This window comes from Cydia fagiglandana, chromosome 26 (assembly GCF_963556715.1).
Source record: "Cydia fagiglandana chromosome 26, ilCydFagi1.1, whole genome shotgun sequence".
NCBI classification, from domain to species: Eukaryota; Metazoa; Arthropoda; class Insecta; order Lepidoptera; family Tortricidae; genus Cydia; species Cydia fagiglandana.
In genome coordinates, this window is record NC_085957.1 from 757316 (window position 1) to 778776 (window position 21461).

The 21461-nt window shown below is 40.9% G+C and overlaps 4 protein-coding genes across 4 annotated transcripts in view; 2 read left to right on the forward strand and 2 right to left on the reverse strand.

Annotated features, from left to right (window-relative positions):
* The window catches only part of LOC134677537 (zinc finger protein ZFP2-like), a 32166-nt gene extending 31526 nt beyond the window's left edge, over window positions 1-640 (reverse strand). Inside the window, exon 1 of the mRNA XM_063536004.1 lies at window positions 408-640. Coding sequence (XP_063392074.1) covers window positions 408-542 — 135 coding nt within the window. The 5' untranslated portion in view covers window positions 543-640. The remainder of the gene's footprint in view (window positions 1-407) is intronic.
* Window positions 641-1378: 738 nt separating this feature from the next.
* LOC134677254 (uncharacterized) lies at window positions 1379-4290 on the forward strand. The gene is made up of 5 exons (XM_063535686.1): window positions 1379-1555; window positions 2528-2662; window positions 3238-3561; window positions 3643-3768; window positions 4114-4290. Exons 1-5 carry the CDS (start codon window positions 1427-1429, stop codon window positions 4288-4290), a joined length of 891 nt encoding a protein of 296 aa, XP_063391756.1. The 5' UTR covers window positions 1379-1426.
* A 1-nt stretch (window position 4291) lies between these two features.
* Window positions 4292-13710, forward strand: LOC134677255 (zinc finger protein 771-like). The gene is made up of 11 exons (XM_063535687.1): window positions 4292-4439; window positions 7761-7894; window positions 8397-8471; window positions 10822-10951; window positions 11410-11502; window positions 12241-12477; window positions 12623-12709; window positions 12847-12933; window positions 13071-13157; window positions 13292-13378; window positions 13516-13710. The coding sequence occupies exons 1-11, from the start codon at window positions 4323-4325 to the stop codon at window positions 13708-13710; spliced, it is 1329 nt and encodes a 442-aa protein (XP_063391757.1). The 5' UTR covers window positions 4292-4322.
* A 4444-nt stretch (window positions 13711-18154) lies between these two features.
* On the reverse strand, window positions 18155-21030 carry LOC134677626 (gastrula zinc finger protein XlCGF57.1-like). The gene has a single exon (XM_063536087.1). The coding sequence runs from the start codon at window positions 21002-21004 to the stop codon at window positions 19244-19246; it is 1761 nt and encodes a 586-aa protein (XP_063392157.1). The 5' UTR covers window positions 21005-21030; the 3' UTR covers window positions 18155-19243.
* Between the last annotated feature and the right edge of the window lie 431 nt (window positions 21031-21461).

The following is a 21461-nucleotide window of genomic DNA, read 5'->3' on the forward strand; positions in this document are numbered from 1 at the left end:
GTAGAAAATGTTGTATTTGGGTGGCTTTTAACCACAACACGTACGTAAATAATGTTTTAAATGTAACTTTTAATGTTAATCAGGTGCGTTAGCTACTTTAATCATTAAAACTAGATACTAGAAGAAACATATGAGTCGCTTAACTTCAAACTCGGGTAAATCCATCTGTCAGATTATGTGATTTTGGTATTAAGAAAACGTAATACGGTAGATATTTGCTGAAAGGGTCCAGTGGATTTACCCGAGTTTGAAGTTAAGCGACACATATCCGAAAAACTCTAGCAATATAGGAATATTAAACTGACAATTCCGTAATTAACAACTAAAACTCTGCATTAAAACCTATTATAATATAGAAGACAAGGATATGAACTATAAGCTTGTATAATTTATTATTTTGAACTCACGGTGGTGCCTGTAATATCAATGAAAGCATTCTCTAAGCGGTGCTCCAAAATCCCATACAAATGAGTGTCCGTCGCGAGACATATGCGGCAAGCTAGCAGCTCCTCCGCACTTTCCTGCTTCAAGCTTTTCAACATTTTGAGCCGGCTACCGCATTTAGAATGGGTTTTGTGTGATTATTGTTGTAAAATCTGTGTAATACGTAAAATCGATATGTAAACACAGTTATATATAAAGTGACATGTCAGTACTGTCGTAGTTATTGGATAATCTTTTTTTTGTAAAGTATATTAACCTTTTGCTAAATTAAACCTTATGAACCGATAATAGGGTCTATTTCAGAATTTTAGTTACGTCACTAACTCTACTAATGCTCTACAGTTAACAAAATTAGCATCTGATCGAATGTGAAATGTTGCCAGGTGTGAGTACACTTTTCTACCATGATTAAAGAAGTTTGAAAAACTTATACACGATGTGACCCAGAAATGAGGGTAGGTTATTCGTTCATCGTTTGAGGAGTAGAATCTATGTTTTAATTATTTGCTCATATTACAGGACACACCCGGTATTTAATAAATAAATTATAAAAACTAGAATGTAAGCTTATTATAACTTGACGCTTTAGGTGTATACAGAAATTCTCTTATTACTATTAATTTCATAATTATCTTTACAGTACCATTCAAATACTTCCATGGAAATTTAACTATACTAGTAGAAAATTACAAAGCACGGCAACATTACGGTCCTTTCTATTCTACGCTATAAAACATAATGTCCTTTTTATTAGTAATTTAAAAATTCTAAAATAGAATGTATTTTTAACGCAGTAAGTTTCAAAATGGTGTAATGTTTTTATAACTATATAGTACAAAACTTAAAAAATATGAAAATTACTTTCAACATAACGTAAATGGGGTGTCAACTGTCAAAATCTTGAACAAAAATTTGTTGTTATGGCGTTGGCGATCTCGTATGTATTTAAATCATGAAATAAAATTGTGATTTATCAAGCAAAATGACTGCTATTAAATTAGAAACAGATGAGTTACTGGCGTGCCGCATTTGCCTGGCCACGGACTTGAAACTCTTCGGAATTATTGAGAGTAAACTGGAGGACGCATTTGCCGATATCCTGGGTACTCCTGTAAGTAAATTTACATTAAATCGAGTTATATTGATGTCTATACAGGGGTTTTAACGATTTAGAATTTGATTAAATAATATATTGAGTTAAAGCCCAAGTGGGATATGAGTGACATGACATAGTAAATGTGTGCAATAAGATTTAATAATTATAGAAAATGAAATTTATTTATTAAATACAAGTGTATTAAACATCTGTCATGATAATGGCTGATGCAGACTTGTTCATGCATGTAAACTCCTTGAATAAATAACACTGGGATTTATTGTGACTTTATTATTTATAAAGTAATATAACAATAATAATTCAGCCTATATACGTCCCACTGCTGGGCACAGGCCTCCTCTCGAGCGCGAGATGGCTTGGGCTATAGTCCCCACGCTAGCCCAATGCGGATTGGGGACTTCACATACAACTTTGGATTTATTCGCAGATGTACGCAGGTTTCCTCACAATGATCTATAAAGTATTTGTTTTATTTTAATAATGATGAAGTTAAGATTTCTATGTGTTTTATTTGTTAGCCTGTTGTGTCCCACTGCTGGGCTAGGGCCTCCCTCTCTTTCTATCCACATGTCTTGTTCTATGGCAATATTAGGCCATTATTACCATGCATTACATTAGTAATAATAAATAATGTTTAATTTTGAATCTAATTTTATTTGCGAACTGTATGAGAAAGCATCATTGTAGCCTGCATCAGCTCCGCTCAGCTCAGCATTGCTCCGAACAATTATAAGGATTGGCACCACTTAACTTCCTTTTGCGTGCACGACCACAGATAAGATAATCACTTGAATTTTGACAACCCTCAATAGCTGAAAGGGATAGTGCCATACATTAGAAAGTGATAGCATGATTCGAACCTGAACCGCTGTCAAACTTCGTTTTTGTAGGAAGTTTCCTTTCTGTACGGCAGTACTATTATTTATTCTGTGCCTACATGTAGGTACATAATATTTGTTGGTACAGGTGTCATCTGGTGACGGACTGCCGGATCGCGTGTGCGGTTCGTGCCGCGCGGCGTTGTGGCGCAGCGCGGAGCTGCGCGCACGCGCCCGCGCGGCCGTCGACGTGTTGCGGCGGCTGCTACTGCAACAACATTATGTAAGGGGCCTTACAGACGAGCGACAGTACGCCAGCGACCGCCCGTGACAGCAATCGGCGATGTGTGTGTGTGACACATCAACGAGTGCGCGCTGCTACATCGCCGATCGCCGCGGCGTATCGGCGACAGTCAATGGCGCGCAGGCGGTCACTGGTGTTCTGTCACTCGTCTGTAAGGGCCCTAAGTCGCACTGTGTAGATTGTGGAGGTGCATCCAGATTTCCTGAATCCTCCGCGAGTGTGCATGTTGGTTAGGATGAAGTATCATTTGATATCTCCTTCTTGGGCAGCTGTATCGAGATGTAGAAGGTGCTGTCAGCAAAACTCCTTTTTTTTACAGTTGCTATTCCCATATTTTAGCTACATGGAACATAGCTTGAAAAAAATACTAAAAATATTACCATAATGAAAATGAAATGAAAAACTGTGATTTTTTTTAATAAATTATTGAATTGAATTGAAAATAGCTCCAATCAAAAACAATGTACAGTATATAATAAACAAAGTTGACTTTAATACCAGATTTTTATGGCCTTTGTAGTAACATTCTGTTTTATCTGTGTTTTATTTTACAGATTACCACTGATGTCATCCGTGCTATCGACCGCACAACGCTTCGCATCGACGACAAGACACACATACTTACCGACTACCCCACACATACAGAATACCATGAAACTGACTACTGTCAGGACTCAGTCAGCGATCATGACGACAAAAGCGACGTAGATTTAGTTGAAAATAGTATGGTAGAAACAAAGGACGTGGTAGATAATGGTAGAAGTATAGAGGAAGTGAAAATAGTAGAAACGGAAGTGATGGTAGAAAATAGTAGAAATGAAGATGTGAAGAAAGAGAAGAGGAAAAGAATTAAGAATGAGAGGAAGAAAGTTATTAAGGTGAGTTTTATGTTCTTTTCACATAATATATTTTATATTAAGTGTATTATATTAATCAAAGTAAATTATATTAATTTCAAGGTAAAAGCGAAACCGGAAGTGGAATGGGTGGTGAAAAAGAAGCCGGTGAGGAAGAAAAAAGGTTTTAAGCGATATTTCATGTGCGACGAGGATTATATCAAGTTTGAGGAGAAATACAACATACAGGTGAGCTTGTGTTTCAGCCAACTTAAGGTGCCGTGGGTTTAGCCAGCAGCCAACCAGCCAGCAATCAGCCAACCAACCAGCCAGCAATCAGCCAACTTTATTTCGTTAAATCAACGTTCCCGGGCACGCGGGCAGTGCCCACTTCTCATCGAGCTGCGTACGGAAAAAGACCTGAACTCACTGCACCTTACAAACGTCGATAAATACCTATAAATTTCTTGTTTAAGAGGATTGAAGGCAGTTAGACTACCGCTTCTATGGTTGACATTATGTAAAATACTTAGGTAATTCGTTGTATATTATATTGATGGTGATGTAGATTACTTTGTGTTATGTTACTGTCAGGTGATACGTCTATCGGAAGAGGAGCAGGCGGCCGAGATGGAGGCGCGGCGACACGCGGACAGCTACAGGAACGCGCTGATGCGCTGCGAGAGATGCTGCAAGGGGTTCTTGTCCGCCTTCACCTATGAGAACCATCTGAAGGTCCACGATCCGGTGAGTCTTGTTATTGTCTGGTGATACGATTATCAGAAGAGGAGCAGGCGGCTGAGATGGAGGCGCGGCGACACGGGGGCAGCTACAGGAACGCGCTCATGCGCTGCGAGAGATGCTGCAAGGGGTTCCTGTCCGCCTTCACCTATGAGAACCATCTAAAAGTCCACGATCCGGTGAGTCTTGTGATTGCAAAATGTGTCGTTTACAGGTAAGAAGGCGAAAAATAACGAATATAGGTAAACACTAGTAAAAATCGTATTGAAATAATTTGGCCAAGCCCGAGATAGCTCGAGGCATTTAGTGTTCCGTACGGCTACCATCAGTTTGGCATTGACATAAACGATATCGTGAACGTAATTTACTTCCTATAGGTATATCTCTTTCGCACTAATATGTCAGCACGAGCGAGATGCATAAAAAGTAAATTACGTTCACGCCCACGGTAGCGTTTATGTCAATGCCAATGCCGTACCGCTCGCATCGTTACATTTTACAGAGGTTGTTTGCCTGTTTTTAGGATAGCGTATTCAACTACACACACAGAATAATAGTACAAAGTGTCCTAAGTGCGAAGGCCGAAGGCCGAGCTTTAGCAAAATGTCATCGCTTTAGCACAGAGCAATAGTACAAGTGTCTAAATGCGAAAGCCGAAGGCCGAGCTTCGCGTAGGGTCGAAGGCCCGAAGCGTCCAGCCAGGCTGTCAGTTCTGTGTTTAACCACTGACATCTTGCAGGCTTCGGGCCTCCGGCCTTCCCATTTAGACACTTGTATTAATTACCTGTGTTTAGAACTGACCTCCTGGATGCTTCGGGCTTTCGGCCCAATGCGACTTCAGCCTTTGGATCTTGCGACTTAGACACTTGTACTTAAAAATACTTGGAAAAGTTACGGGAGGCGCGCGTCTGTCGGACGCTTCGGATCTTCGAATCGCTCCTTCGGCCTTTGCATTTAGTTAGATTCTTGTACTATTGCTTTGTGTTTGAATACTGAAGTCGAGCATCTCGCGAATGCTTGATGTATTATAATAATTTAGAGTAAGGCCAAGCGCGCACCACGATTTTTTGTCCTGCGATAATTTTGTCGCAGAAATGCAACGTATGTGTTTATATGTTAGTGCGCGCATATGCGACAAAAAAATCGCTGCGATTTTAAAATTGTGATTTGTCACATTTTTCCGCGATTGTTCGCGACGCGATTGTCGCAAAGTGAATTGCAGCATGCGGAGTTGTATGGCCCCGCGCGCACTATGATAATAAAATCGCACCCCGGCCGGACCTTAGTCGGCATTTGGCTCTCCAAACCCCAACATCTCGGCACCTGCATCTCCAATGGAGTCTCAAAATGAGACGCTAGATGTTGACTATTTAATTATGGAAATAGACGGGGATCACCTTTGTGTTATAAATGCTCAAAGTCATACAGCAATGGCATATTAAAGACACGTTTCATAACAAGCGACTGCTACGAAATCCATGTTGAGAATGAACAAATCGTCGAGTTTTTCATCGCAGTGCGCGCAGTGAATTTTCTGCGATATATTACAGCGCGATTCTAAAATCGTGTCGAAAAATTTAAATCGTGGTGCGCGCTTGGCCTATAATACCTTACATGTATACTCCTTCAATTTGAATTTAGAACTCATTACCTTAAATGTATACTCCTTCAATTTGAATTTAGAACTCATTACCTTAAATGTATACTCCTTCAATTTGAATTTAGAACTCATTATTTTTTTATGCCATATATATAGACTTTAATATTATTTAGAACTGCTAAAAAACAAGATCGGCTTACTTTAAATATTTCGTCAATTTTACCTTTGTTTCTAAAAACTGTGACATTTAACTGTCATATACTATTATCGCTTCCAAAATTATTTTCTCGTAACAGGACTGAGGGGCTACCGCGAAAACAGAAATTCGCAATTTGCGGGGATCTTTTACTCCAATGAAGGCGTAATTAGAGTGACAAAGAAAAATGCTCGCAATTTGCGAACTTCTATTTTCGCGGTTATAGCCCTGAATCTTGTTGCTCACCGATCCGTTCAAAAATATACATAAGTACTGAATATAATTAATAGATATTATAATTATACAATTAATACAGAAATGTAATGATACTTAATGAAAAGGAATATTGTGTATATTGTTTCGACGAATCAGATACTCTCAATAAAATCTATACATGAGGCCAAAGCTGTTCATAAATATTAAATGATTTTATTATCTCTATACGCCTTACTAACTCTATGTGTCATATTGTGGAAAAAAAAACACAACGACAGTCAAGAACGGAATTCTTAATTTGAATTTTTCAGATTTTTGAGATGCCTAGTCCATTGGTTGGAAAGCCCGTTCGAAATTGAAACTTATTTGCAATATAATAAGGTCGTATTTTGTAGATGTCTCTCATACTTATAGTAGGCTATTGAAATAAAATTAAATATCCCACAAAAATAAGCAAGCAGGATTAAACTTTGTGTCAAAGACATAAGTCATAAATTTCAATGCCAAAGTTTTAACTAAGGATGTTTCTCGCTAAATATGAATTGACCAGTGTAAGCATCAGTTAGCTAGCCCTAAGCAACCAAAGGTCAAGCTGCAGTTGAAAAACTAATAAAGATAAAGTTAAGCTGATAATTTTCCCGCCGTCTCCATGCTTCTTTAAGTTGGGTATTGACTGGTCAGCTGCCTGTTAGCTATAGTTTTCGCGAAAATCGCCAGGACAGAGGTGAAAATTTTTGTATGAAAACTTGCAACTTTAAATGCATTTTTTGACGAAACTATTGCAGTCTTAAATGAAGTCAAAATCAGTCCATCGACTCAATTTTTTGCAAGCTTTCTAATGGTACCCCACACGATTCTTACAAATGAAAAAAGTTTCAGCCTACCCCTCTCAACCCCCTAAATTTCCCCCTTTAATAAGAATTAAGCAGTTTTGACTTATTTACAATATGAGTGGTGGTAATTGCTATAACTGTTCCAAATTTTAGGTATCTATGTCAAACGGTCTCTGAGAAAAACGTATTTAAATGATTTGCAAGACCGAAGTGATCCCATAAGTGTTCCGTGAACAAAGTTTTGTACGGAACACTAAAAATATTGTATTTATTATATAACAGCGTTGATGGTGTCAGGCAATGTTGGTTTGTCTTTTGACTCTAATATTGATATAGATATATTAGAATTTTAATTCCCTAATTTATGTCTGGAAAATATTTTGTTTTTAGTAGCCTATATTGTGTCCCACTGCTGGGCGAAGGCCTCCCCTGTCTTGCGCAACTCATCACGGCTTTGTGCATGTTCCCGCCAGTCGCCACAGAATGAGTCCAGGTCGTTTCGCCATCTCATTTTTGGCCTACCTCTCCCTCGTGCTTCCTATTTTGGCCCATCTATCTGGGTGCACCTACATAATTCTCTTAAAATCTTAATTTCTCGAATTAGAAATTTATATTCTTAGATTCTTACATCTATTTGTGTATTATTTAATATCAGGCGGTGTCAGGCCCGAACGAGTGTCGGTGGTGCGGCTGCCGCTTCAAGTGGCCTAACAACCTTCGAACACACTTGATAGAGACACATCAACTCAAATACGTGTGCAAGCAGTGCCAACGCGTCGTTAAGGGAAGGTAATGTATTTTTGTCTTGCTAGCATTATGCTGAGGAATTGGAACGTAGACGTTAGAACGTCCTTCAGTCTAATATCCCAATTCCTAACCCTTCAGTCCGTTAGTGCCGTACTAATTGCTATAGTATAAACAAGAAAAATAGTAGAAATAGGATGGGATAAGAGAATTAATGTGACTTTTTAAAAAGTAATGTGCTATATCTATAGTGTATACGTAGCATAGTTAAAAACAACCTTTTTCATAAAATTGATTTAAAAAGATATTAATACCCGTAGAAACCGAAGTGTCTTAGAGCGACATCTACTTCAGCTGTCAAATTCGTGGCATGATGTTTTCTTACACATTAGACTATTATTATAATAATTCTTTGGTAGAAATAGACGGTTCAAAAGACCTTGTCGCTAACAATAATTTGAATTTAATCAAAATGTACAGCATGGTAAATTTAGAACATGGTAGAAACGAGGAGGATGGTAGAAATGACAGTCGAGTTGCATTCCAGGCACGAGGCGCTGCTGCACGCGGAGTACCACGCGGGCAAGACGTGGGAGTGCGGACACTGTGCGCGCACTTTCAAGTAACAACATATGTGACGTTATCTATGAAAAGGGACCTTATTGTCGATAGCGGTTACGCCGTTATTAACGATGCTCCAAACATCAAACATCAACATTTATTCAGCAAATAGGCCACAAGGGCACTTTTACACGTCAACATTGAATTTACATAAAAGCAAAAATAATAACATCAACAATTTTATAAAATAAAACTAACAATTCAATCTAACGTATTTCAATTACTAAGAGATGTATATGGTCTCTTAATGTCGAATTACATACAAAATACAGATAAAAAAACACACACAAAAAAAAATCTATAATATTTAGAGGTGTAAATGTCTCTAGTAGTGTAGTAAACGAAGCAAGTTGTTGTATGAAGACCCATGCATTAATTCCTCAGTCGATGAAATTTTGCTTGGTTATTGTATAGTATGAGCCGAAACTAACATTATAAATATCCAAAAAAAAACTGGCCAAGTGCGAGTCTGACATGCGTTTCTAGGGTTCCGTACATAATTCCGACTCACGCTTGACTGCACATTTCTAATAGGTTTTCCTGTCATCTATAGGTAAAGAACTATTTTGTGTATTTTTTTCAAAATTTTAGACCCAGTAGTTTCGGAGATACAGGGGGAATGGTCATTTTTTGGCTATTTGTATTTTCTTAAATAACTTCGAACCTATGTATTTTAAAATTATAAAAAAAATACGTCCATCTTTGGGTTACTAATTTACATACGTGTACCAAATTTCAACTTAATTAGTACAATAGTTTCCGAGAAAATAGGCTGTGACAAACAGACAGGCAGACTCACGAGTGATCCTATAAGGGTTCCGTTTTTCGTTCTGTTTGAGGTACGGAACCCTAAAAACACTCCTAAGTTATGTATTTATACGTAAAAATACAAATCTGTTCATATATTTAACCGAGTAATTCCTCTGTCCAAAATTTTTTTACCAAATAAGTTATTGGTATTTCTGCTGGAATTATTTTTTTTGATATTTCATATATTGTTGCAATACGTTACATGAATATTTCCGGTGAAGACGAAAGTTTGAACGCAGCATTTTTCCTAAAAAAATAATAACGATTTAAGACTTTAGGTATTTACTTAAACACTATCATTATTATTCTTTGGATATTTATACAATACTTTTTGTTTATTGATACTTTATCATATTGTAAAGTTTTTTCTGGCTGAGGAATTACTGCGGGGTCCACTACCTTTATTTACTACACTATAGGTGTCAGAACTATAAGATTATATAGTTTATCAAGTTATCCTTAGAGATGTATAGGGTCTCCAAGAGTCAATATCCTGTATAACTAATAGGTACATTCATTAAAAGAAAAGAAAGATACGAGAACAGAATGAGGCGTCTCACTGTAATTAATTAATAAAAATTAAGTTACTAAGTATAATAGCTCGTGTTAGCTTAACAGACCAGTCTCCACAAACAGCACCCGTTCACGAGTATGACGCGTATCTCAGCCATCTGTATCTCTCCGATATAAATACAATGCCGCGCGACGCTGTGCGGCGTATGCGCCATCGACAATAAGTTCCCTTTTCATAGATAATGCCGCATATACTTTTTAAAAGCTCGTTTTTAGGGTTCCGTACCTCAAAAGGAAAAAACGGAACCCTTATAGGATCACTCGTGCGTCTGTCTGTCCGTCGGTCACAGGCAATTTTTTCGGAATATACTGAACCAATTAAGTTGAAATTTGGTACACATATGTAAATTAGTGACCCAAAGATGGGCATGTTTTTTATAATTTTAAATACCGAGTGTGGCCTGTAATATGTGCAAAAAATTAAACCGTAGGCTGTACTCCTCATATTGACCTACATTTGTTTAGCGACTTTTAAAAATTACTTGTGGTCTGGTTTTTAATACACTTTAAAGTTTATTCTAAGACGCAATGTATTGCGAATTTTGTTATGTTTAAGGCGTGACAAGCAACGTCAAGCACAATGATATGGCGTGGCAATGGCGTCCATTGAAGATAATATTTATTTGTATGAAAAATAGGGAGTCTAAATACTTTATAATTTTTAAAAGTTGTTGAACAAAAGTCTCACCGTTTGAGGAGTACAATCTATGTTTTAATTATTTGCTCATGTTACAGGCCACACCCGGGTATATAGGTACGAAGTTATTTAGGAAAATAGCCAAAAAATAAAAATCAACCCTAATACGAACTAGACGCATTTGAAGGATGTTGGTAGTTTAGTTGGTAAAGCGGCCTGGTATCCTACAGTACAGCGACGAGTTCGAGTCTCACCTGAGACAATGGATTTTTCCAGTTTTCTTTATTTCTAAGCATTGTTAAACCTTCGCAAATGTTTTATGTGCTTCTAGGAAGAAGTCGACATTCTACACGCACGTGCGTATGAACCACGCGACGTCGGAGCCCGCCTCCAGCACTTGCGAGCTGTGTGGCGAGACCTTTAAGGGCCCGCCCGGACTGAAGCTGCATCAGATCAAAAAGGTAACGAGCAATTGACTGAATTAACCAATGTACATCAGTAACACACGATATTTTACTTGTGTACACCTTATAAGCTATTTGGCCGCGGATGATATAATTATAAAATTGTGTCAAACTTTTGCTGTACAATTTAATTGAAAAACGCTTTTTAAAAATCAGTAACTATTACTTATGAAAGCAGAAGAATATAAATGATCGTATTAAATTCATAATTGTTACATATTTGCCGTAACTTATTTTTAAAACGTGTTTTTCAATAAAAAGACACATCAAGATTGTTTACCTTATTTCGCGACAAGCTGGATTATGGAAGTGGAACCTTTAAAGGACCTTGACTAAAATACGTGACTAGGAAATATTCCTTCAACTTGTGTGGACTCTGTGGACATTCTTGCATTAACTATCTATGTTTTAATTTTCCTCTTTTATAATTTTAAAAGTAGTTTCACTGTGTATAGTGCAACAAGAACATGAAGGCGCAGGAGACGGCGGCGCCGACTATCGTGGCTAAAAAGGGCTTCATCTGCGAGGTCTGCGGTAAGAATTGTACGGTGAGTCCCCAAATCAACTATTTGTTTTCATTACGACCGTGCGTTTTCCCAGGAACCTCCTGCCATGCTTATTTATTATTATTATTGTGGTGTTGTGGGCCTTTGAGTGTCGCATCGACCAGCATTGATCTATTGTGACGGCCCTTTAAAGTTCATTACTAATGCCCGTTGCATCCAGAAAGTTCCAGATTCTTTGGGCCGTAATGTTCTGTACCTCATAGGGTTGCACTACGTGTCGCCCTAGGTAGGTACTTCTTTTTGACATTAGTGGTCCACATGAGCAGAGAATGTGCATTGCAGTCTCCTCTGACTCCTGACAGAACCTGCATGTCGCTTAACTAAACTGTGGAATGAACTGTCGCCTGTGGTATTCCCGGTCCGATACGACCTTCAAACCTTCAAGAAAAGAGCGTATTACAATCTTAAAGACCGGGCGTATTACAAACTCCTGTAATTGCTTATTATCGGGCGATTTGTCTGCTCGTTTGCCACAAACATAAAAAAGCAGTGAGTGAAAATTGAATGGTCGATTCGCTTTTGTGACCCGCTCCAATATTATTGTGGTGAGGCGTAAGCGCCAGCCGCCATAAGGTACCTTTTTCCAAAGAACGTCAGTTATCTCCTAAAATATACAAGTAATCGTCGACTCCTTATTTTCTAGTGTTTGTGTGCACAATGGAAACACAGTGAAACCTTAAGGTTTTAATTTTGATATACATAATTAATATATTTTGCCAGTCGCTGTCAATCCTGGCGGTGCACCTGCGGGCGCACACGGGCGACCGGCCGCACGCGTGCCCCGGCTGCCCGCTGCGGTTCGCCAAGAAGGACAACATGGAGAAACACCACCGAGTGGTGAGTCTGTCTGTCTGTCTGTCTGTCTGTCAGTCACACACGGGCGACCGGCCGCACGCGTGCCCCGGCTGCCCGCTGCGGTTCGCCAAGAAGGACAACATGGAGAAACACCACCGAGTGGTGAGTCTGTCTGTCTGTCTGTCAGTCACACACGGGCGACCGGCCGCACGCGTGTCCCGGCTGCCCGCTGCGGTTCGCCAAGAAGGATAACATGGAGAAACACCACCGAGTGGTGAGTCTGTCTGTCTGTCTGTCTGTCTGTCAGTCACACACGGGCGACCAACCGCACGCGTGCCCCGGCTGCCCGCTGCGGTTCGCCAAGAAGGACAACATGGAGAAACACCACCGAGTGGCAAGTCTGTCTGTCTGTCTGTCAGTCACACACGGGCGACCGGCCGCACGCGTGTCCCGGCTGCCCGCTGCGGTTCGCCAAGAAGGACAACATGGAGAAACACCACCGAGTGGTGAGTCTGTCTGTCTGTCTGTCAGTCACACACGGGCGACCAGCCGCACGCGTGCCCCGGCTGCCCGCTGCAGTTCGCCAAGAAGGACAACATGGAGAAACACCACCGAGTGGTGAGTCTGTCTGTCTGTCTGTCAGTCACTCACGGGCGACCAGCCGCACGCGTGCCCCGGCTGCCCGCTGCGGTTCCCCAAGAAGGACAACATGGAGAAACACCACCGAGTGGTGAGTCTGTCTGTCTGTCTGTCAGTCACACACGGGCGACCGGCCGCACGCGTGTCCCGGCTGCCCGCTGCGGTTCGCCAAGAAGGACAACATGGAGAAACACCACCGAGTGGTGAGTCTGTCTGTCTGTCTGTCAGTCACTCACGGGCGACCAGCCGCACGCGTGTCCCGGCTGCCCGCTGCAGTTCGCCAAGGACAACATGGAGAAACACCACCGAGTGGTGAGTCTGTCTGTCTGTCTGTCAGTTACTCACGGGCGACCAGCCGCACGCGTGCCCCGGCTGCCCGCTGCAGTTCGCCAAGAAGGACAACATGGAGAAACACCACCGAGTGGTGAGTCTGTCTGTCTGTCTGTCAGTCAGTCACGGGCGACCAGCCGCACGCGTGCCCCGGCTGCCCGCTGCGGTTCCCCAAGAAGGACAACATGGAGAAACACCACCGAGTGGTGAGTCTGTCTGTCTGTCTGTCAGTCACACACGGGCGACCGGCCGCACGCGTGCCCTGGCTGCCCGCTGCAGTTCGCCAAGAGGGACAACATGGAGAAACACCACCGAGTGGTGAGTCTGTCTGTCAGTCACTCACGGGCGACCAGCCGCACGCGTGCCCCGGCTGCCCGCTGCGGTTCCCCAAGAAGGACAACATGGAGAAACACCACCGAGTGGTGAGTCTGTCTGTCTGTCTGTCAGTCACACACGGGCGACCGGCCGCACGCGTGTCCCGGCTGCCCGCTGCAGTTCGCCAAGAAGGACAACATGGAGAAACACCACCGGGTAGTGAGTCTGTCTGTCTGTCTGTCTGTCAGTCACACACGGGCGACCGGCCGCACGCGTGTCCCGGCTGCCCGCTGCGGTTCGCCAAGAAGGACAACATGGAGAAACACCACCGAGTGGTGAGTCTGTCTGTCCGTGTGTTTGTGTTCATCTGGAAAACCATCGAGTGTTTATTTGTGCGAGAAAACACGATGGCATATTCTGTATCCATCATTCGCATGAGCCGTAGCAAAATGCCGGGATGAAGCGAGGAAGATGATGAGACTATCTGTCCTATTTGGAAACGATATGGATTAGATGTGTCAGTGTCAAAAGTGACGTTTTTGTTTGAAGAAACGTCACATTTGACACTGACATATCTAATCCATATCGTTTCTAGATCTATTAACTGACGTATCTTAAAGTTCGAATTGGGCCGTATACATGGTGTGTCTGACCATGGGGCTTTAAATCCAGGGCTTGATTTTACTCGCCAAATTTTTACTATGGGACCAACCCTAAAATCGGGAAAAAGTTTTTGACTTTTCCATAGAAAACGTCGACATCTGATCAGCCAAAATGTATGAAAAAGTAAAAAATAATTCGGGATTTCGGGGTCGGTGCCATAATAAAAGTAGCTCAGTTTAGCGAGTAGAATCGAGCCCTGGATTTAAAGCCCCAAGGTCAGACACACCCTGTATTGCAATCGGCCCCTGTATTTGTGTGCAGGTGCACCTGGGGCAGAGGCCGCAGGTGGCGTGCGGCGTGTGCGGCAAGCTGCTGGCGCACGCGGCGTCGCTCAAGCTGCACGTCCACACCGTGCACCTCAAGCTGCCCGCGCCGCCCCGCGCGCCCCGCCCGCCCCGGACCCGGAGGAAGGACAACACTTGTTAATACTAATAATTATACTGCTAAACGTGATTCAAGAACAAAAAAGCGGCCAAGTGCGAGTCGGACTCGCGCACGAAGGGTTCCGTACCATAATGCAAAAAAAAAAACGCCCATCCCAGTACTGACCACTCCCGACGTTGCTTAACTTTGGTCAAAAATCACGTTTGTTGTATGGGAGCCCCATTTAAATCGTTATTTTATTCTGTTTTTAGTATTTGTTGTTATAGCGGCAACAGAAATACATCATCTGTGAAAATTTCAACTGTCTAGCTATCACGGTTCGTGAGATACAGCCTGGTGACAGACGGACGGACGGACGGACGGACAGCGAAGTCTTAGTAATAGGGTCCCGTTTTACCCTTTGGGTACGGAACCCTAAAAAGCGGCCAAGTGCGAGTCGGACTCGCCCATGACACAGAATAAAATAATAGTACTAGGTACAGAAGACTCTGTCACAAAACGCGTCTGTCACGATCAGCACAGATATGGCCGCTAGGTGGCGACAGCGCCACGCGCGGCTTATGGCAAACCCCAAAATTGGGGTCGAACGGATGGACTTTTGGCTACCTGTAGCGAAGCGACGAAATCGCGGAGTGAGCCACGCCTGCCCTGCCCATGAAGGGTTCCGTAACAGCCAGTAACATAATAAAATAGCGGTTTACGATTTATGACGATTAAAAAAACTACTTACTAGATCTCGTTCAAATCAATTTTCGATGGAAGTTTGCATGGTAATGTTCATCATATATTTTTTTTTGTTTTATCATTCTTTTATTTTAGAAGTTACGGGGGGGGGACACATTTTACCACTTTGGAAGTGTCTCTCGCGCAAACTATTCAGTTTAGAAAAAAATGATATTAGAAACCTCAATATCATTTTTGAAGACCTATCCATAGACACCCCACACGTATGGATTTAATGATTTTTTTTTTTAGTTTCAGTTTTAAGTATGGGGGACCCCCAAAATGTATTTTTTTTTTCTTTGTGTGAAAATCTTAATGAGGTTCACAGAATACATCTACTTACCAAGTTTCAACAGTATAGTTCTTATAGTTTCGGAAAAAAGTAGCTGTGACATACAGACGGACAGACAGACAGACATGACGAATCTATAGGGTTCCGTTTTTTGCTATTTGGCTACGGAACCCTAAAAAAGTAAGACAATGTTGCCACTTTTTACTAGCGCGTCTTGTATTTATGTAAAAATAAATAAATAAAAGTACTTTTTAAATTGTAGGAGTAAAATTACTAATAGGTAAATAAATTAACTTAGCGTGATTATGCATCAAAAGGAATTTACTATTTTACAAACAAATTACTGCAGTGGCAACACTGTCTTACTTTTTTTGGTCTTGAATTACGTTTTGCAGTTTAGAGATGCCATGAATATCCAACAACTAATCGGTATTTGGCCTATTCGGCCATTTTGCCGAGTATTCGGTGTTCGGTCAAATGTTGCCTACTATCCGGCCGATTACCGAATATCTGTTGCACCTAAAGAGAAATATTACACAAAAAACCGGTCAAGTGCAAGTTGGACTCGTGTTCCAAGGGTTCCGTACATAAGTCCGACTCACGCTTGACTGCACATTTCTAATAGGTTTTCCTGTCATCCATAGGTAAAGTACTATTTTGTGTATTTTTTTCAAAATTTTAGGCCCAGTAGTTTCAGAGATAAAGAGGGGGGGGGAATGGTCGGGCAGACAGACAAACGCACAATTGATCCTATAAGGATTCCGTTTTTTCCTTTTGAGGTACGGAACCCTAAATACGAAGTAAGAACTAGTTAAATACGAAGCGACCCTTTTTTGAGCATTTGTTGATTACAAAATATTTTATTTTTATCATGGGTCTGATTTGATTGACAACTACATTCATTTATTCTGTTCAACAAAAAAATTCATAATACATAATTGTGACTCAAAATGATCTCATGTCACCGGCCGAGAGAGGGGCCGAATATTCGGCCAAAACCACTATTCGGGGCATCTCTAGATTAAAATAATAGAATAAAAATAATGTATTCGTAAGCACAAACACAGAAGAGACACAAAAGAAAACATGGGAAGGGGTCATCCATTAATTACATCACACGTTTAGAGGGAGGGAGGGGGTCAAGAAAATGTGACATATTGTGACATGGGGGAGGGGGGAGACACAAACTTTGTGACGTCACTTTAACTTCATCAGTAACCGAGAATTTATTTAAATTATTTTATTCGCTGTACATTTAAATAACAAGTTTTTAAAACGATAATCGTTTTTATTCGTTTAATTTTCTTTCCTAAGCAGTTTTGGGTTATTAAATTACTAATATTTATATCGTCAAAAATATTTGGATAAAATATTAATAATTCTTAGGTACTTACTTAATTCGATTTGGCGATTTCGTAGAAAAAATGTGACGTCACACTAAGGGGGGAGGGGTTTGCCAAATGTGACCAAGTGTGACAAGGAGGGGGGAGGGGTCAAAAAACCTAGAAATTCCTGTGACGTAATTAATGGATGACCCCGAAGGAGAAAGTGTCACGAAATGGTCTGATTAGCAATCATTTTAATTGTGGACTTTACTTCGAGCTAATTTTACGGTTTTACACCTGTTTTTAGTTTTTTAGTGATTTGCGCGAGCCTAGGTCTCCATTTTCAAGCACTAACAGAGCATGAGTGAGTAGCACTGTTAGTGCTAGTGAAGTTCTAACACTATTATATAACCTACCTTCTAAATTCTGTACCTATATGTGATGTGTATGCTTGCCTGCAATAAGCATTCTAGTCATTCGTAATAAGTTCGTAATATATGAACCTGGTGTGAGCTAGATGATAACATTAACTACACATTTTGTGTTAAAAAATATATTCAAAATGTCGCATAATGTACTGACATTGAACTTAGCAATAATGTAAATAAAGTGATATACTATATTTTAGATTTTTTATACATTCTGTGAAGTTTTCACCTAGATCTTGTAAGCTGAAGCCCTATTGAGAAAAAATAAATCGAAATTTCTTTGTCCGTTTCTCTATTGTTCGAATATGCAAGAGCGATAGAGACGCTATAACCGCGAATATCTAAGATCGCAAATTGCGGGCATCTTTCTCTGTCAATCTAATTACATCTTCATTGGAAAATCCCTGCAATGTGCGAATCTCGTCTTTCGCGGTAGGCCCTCGGATTACAAAGCATCGCATTAGAAGTAAGAGAGAGAGAGAAAGACACGTGGCGTCGAACACCAAAGAGAATATAATCACTACGTTGGAACACCTCAGGGCCATAACAGCGAAAATCGAAGTTCGCAAATTGCGGGGATTTTTCTCTGTCACTCTAATTACGCCTTCATTGGAGTAAAAGAGAAAGATCCCCGCAATTTGCGAATTTCTGTTTTCGCGGTAGCCCCTAAAGTAAATTTGTATCCAGACGAGACAATTTTTCGCCAATCTGATGAAATGATCACATCAGCACGAGCCAATTTTCATAGTAGAATGCAAATTGGTGATTTAACTTGTGTACGTGTGGACGCTAGATGAGATTGACCAATTATTTTCCTGAACAAATCGACTGATTTCGTCAGTCCCGTCTGGATACCCCTTACCTTACCTAGCAGTGGCGGCGCGTCAAACATATTCATAGGCAAGCCGGGGCTAATTTGGCTTACATATTTCCTTTACAACTCTGCTCAAACGTCCAAAAACAGGCAAGCCGGTAGGAATCGGCTTTTATGGACGCGCCGCCACTGTTACCTAGTCGGTCCATAAATTCTGTTACCACGTTTTTACTAAAAATGTTATAGATACATTTCCCTGATTATTCACATACATTCTGATTCGATCGGGCAATTTTACCGGATTAGCGAACAATTGACTAGTCTGGATACGCCTTGAATATTTGTATAGTCTGTCAAGCCATTTTCGTCAGTAGAACGAGAGCGGCAAATTTAAGAAAAGTAGGCGCGAAGGGTTATCGTGGCATAGAAAATCTGAATTTTGTGCTTTTTACTTCTGAAATACCTCTTTCCCGCTCTCACTTGTGGGTGCGGCACACCATGGACGCGGTTCGGTGCGGTAGTGTGTTACAGCTTTAAAATTTGATAGAAGATCTGAGGAGCCCTTACGTTGAGCGCATTCTTTTCTAATCTGTAGCTAGAGCAAGGCCTTAAATTAAATTTAAAGAGAAGTAAGTAACACTTAAATTATATGTTTCTAGTTTCAGATTTAAAAATATGAAAGTATGTCACCTAATATGTTACGACTTTTAACCATACAAATTTAATGTTTAACTTTTGTAGATTAAGTTTATTTTTACTTCGAATTTTACATGTGTTTTTTAATGATGATATTTAATATTGTATTAGAGTAGACATTTCTTTATACTTACAAGGATTTGACATAAGAAACTAACAAAATAATGACTTTTATACTAATGGATATGACATTTTAAATAAAAGGAGGTATTATAAAGTATAGTATTGAATTGAACTAGGATTAGGAACAGAGTTTGTGGGTATTCGGTATGTTTAAAGTATTAGATTTAAAAAAAATGATGTCTTTGTAGGTGCTGTTTCAGGCTGCACTTGTAGTCGCTATTGCTGCGTTGTCAGGCTTCGGCCCAGCATGCGCCTTCTGGTGCCTTTGTAGGCTTGATTTATCACGGCCTTTATAATCGCAGTGACTGCACCGAAAAGGCTTCTCCCCTGTGTGTATTCTCTGGTGTGTTAGCAATTCTCCTTTCCGCCTGCACCTGTAGTCGCAGTTGCTACATTGAAATGGCTTCGCCCCAGTGTGTATCATCATGTGTCTTTTTAGGGCTGATTTTTGACTGCATTTGTAATCACAGTGCCTACACTGAAAGGGCTTCTCCCCTGCGTGTGTGCTCTGATGTACTAACAAGTCTCTTTTCTGCCTGCAACTGTAGTCGCAGTTACTACATTGAAATGGCTTGGCCCCAGTGTGTATCATCATGTGTGTTTCTAGGCCAGATTTTTGATTGCATTTGTAATCACAGTGACTACACTGAAAACGCTTTTCCCCTGTGTGTGTCCTCTGGTGTACTAACAAGTCTCCTTTCCACCTGCACCCGTAGTCGCAGTTGCTACATTGAAATGGCTTCGCCCCAGTGTGTATCATCATGTGTTTTTTTAGGCCTGATTTTTGACTGAATTTGTAATCACAGTGACTACACTGAAAAGGTTTCTCTCCGGTGTGTGTCCTCTGGTGTATTAGCAATTCTCCTTTCTGCCTGCACCTCTGGTCGCAGTAGTTACATTGAAATGGCTTCGCCCCAGTGTGTTTCATCATGTGTATTTTTATGTTAGATTTTTGACTGCATTTGTAATCACAGTGACTACACTGAAAAGGTTTCTCTCCGGTGTGTGTCCTCTGGTGAAGTAGCAATTCTCCTTTCCGCCTGCACCTGTAGTCGCAGTGGCTACATTGAAATGGCTTCGCCCCAGTGTGGTTCATCATGTGTAGTTTTATGTTTGATTTTCGACTGCATTTGTAATCGCAGTGACTACACTGAAAAGGGATCTCCCCGGTGTGTGTCATCTGATGTATTCGCAGGTTCACTTTCTGCCTGCACCTATAGTCGCAGTTGCTACATTGAAATGGCTTCGCCCCAGTGTGTATCATCATGTGTCTTTCCAGGTCGGATTTTAGACGGCATTTGTAATCGCAGTGACTACACTGAAAAGGGATCTCCGCGGTGTGTGTCATCTGATGTAATCGCAGGTTTACTTTCTGCCTGCACCTGTAGTCGCAGTTGCTGCATTTAAATAGCTTCTCACTAGTGTGTATCATCATGTGTCTTTTCAGGTTTGCTTTTTGAGTGAATTTGTAATCGCAGTGACTACACTGAAAAGGCTTCTCCCCGGTGTGTGTCCTCTGATGTACTAGCAAGTGTCCTTTCTGCCTGAACCTGTAGTCGCAGTAGCTACATTGAAATGGCTTCGCCCCAGTGTGTATCATCTGGTGTATTTGTAAGTATGATTGGTTAAGGTTAACATGGATACGGTGACTCTTTATATGGATCCGCAAACTCTTCTTGGAACTTGTTGAATACTCACATTCAGCACACATGAAATTTGTAACACCGTGTTCACTTTTTTCATGCTCTATTACAAGCAATTTAGTTTGAAATATAGAACTACAAAAATCACAATTAAATTTCTTGGATCCAGATGATAAGTGAGTACATTGTATGTGTTCTCTTAAAATAGACTTATTTATAAAATGTTCGCCACAGTGTTCGCAGCCATATGGTTTGCCTCCACTGTGAACAGTCGCGTCGTCACGGAGGCGTTCGAGCACCACGGAGCAACCCATCGCGAGCTGTTCCCTGGCGCGGGCGGCGCAGCTCTCCGAAAACACTGAAACACAAATTATTAAAACAAATTAAACTGATATTACAGCTTATTAATGAATTTTTCTGCCCTCCGGCCAGAAACCGCCAACTTTCGGCCCGCTGGGCCAAACGAAAGTCACAGAAAAATAGTTCACACAAACGGCCAGTATATAGGAAAGCATCAGATCATATGTAACAGGGGGTATTACTGCAATGTTCTGCCGCCAGAGTGCAGCACTAGCGCCTATTGTAAACCGTAGAGTAACTTATACATACTGTGCCTTATACATATTATAGCCCAAACCCTCTCGCGCATGAGAGGAGGCCTGTGCTCAGCAGTGGGACGTATATAGGCTGAAAGGATGAGGAAGGACTGTGCCTTAAACTGTTTTTGATAAGTTTTCACAGAGAATAAAATATGACATTGAGAAATATAGT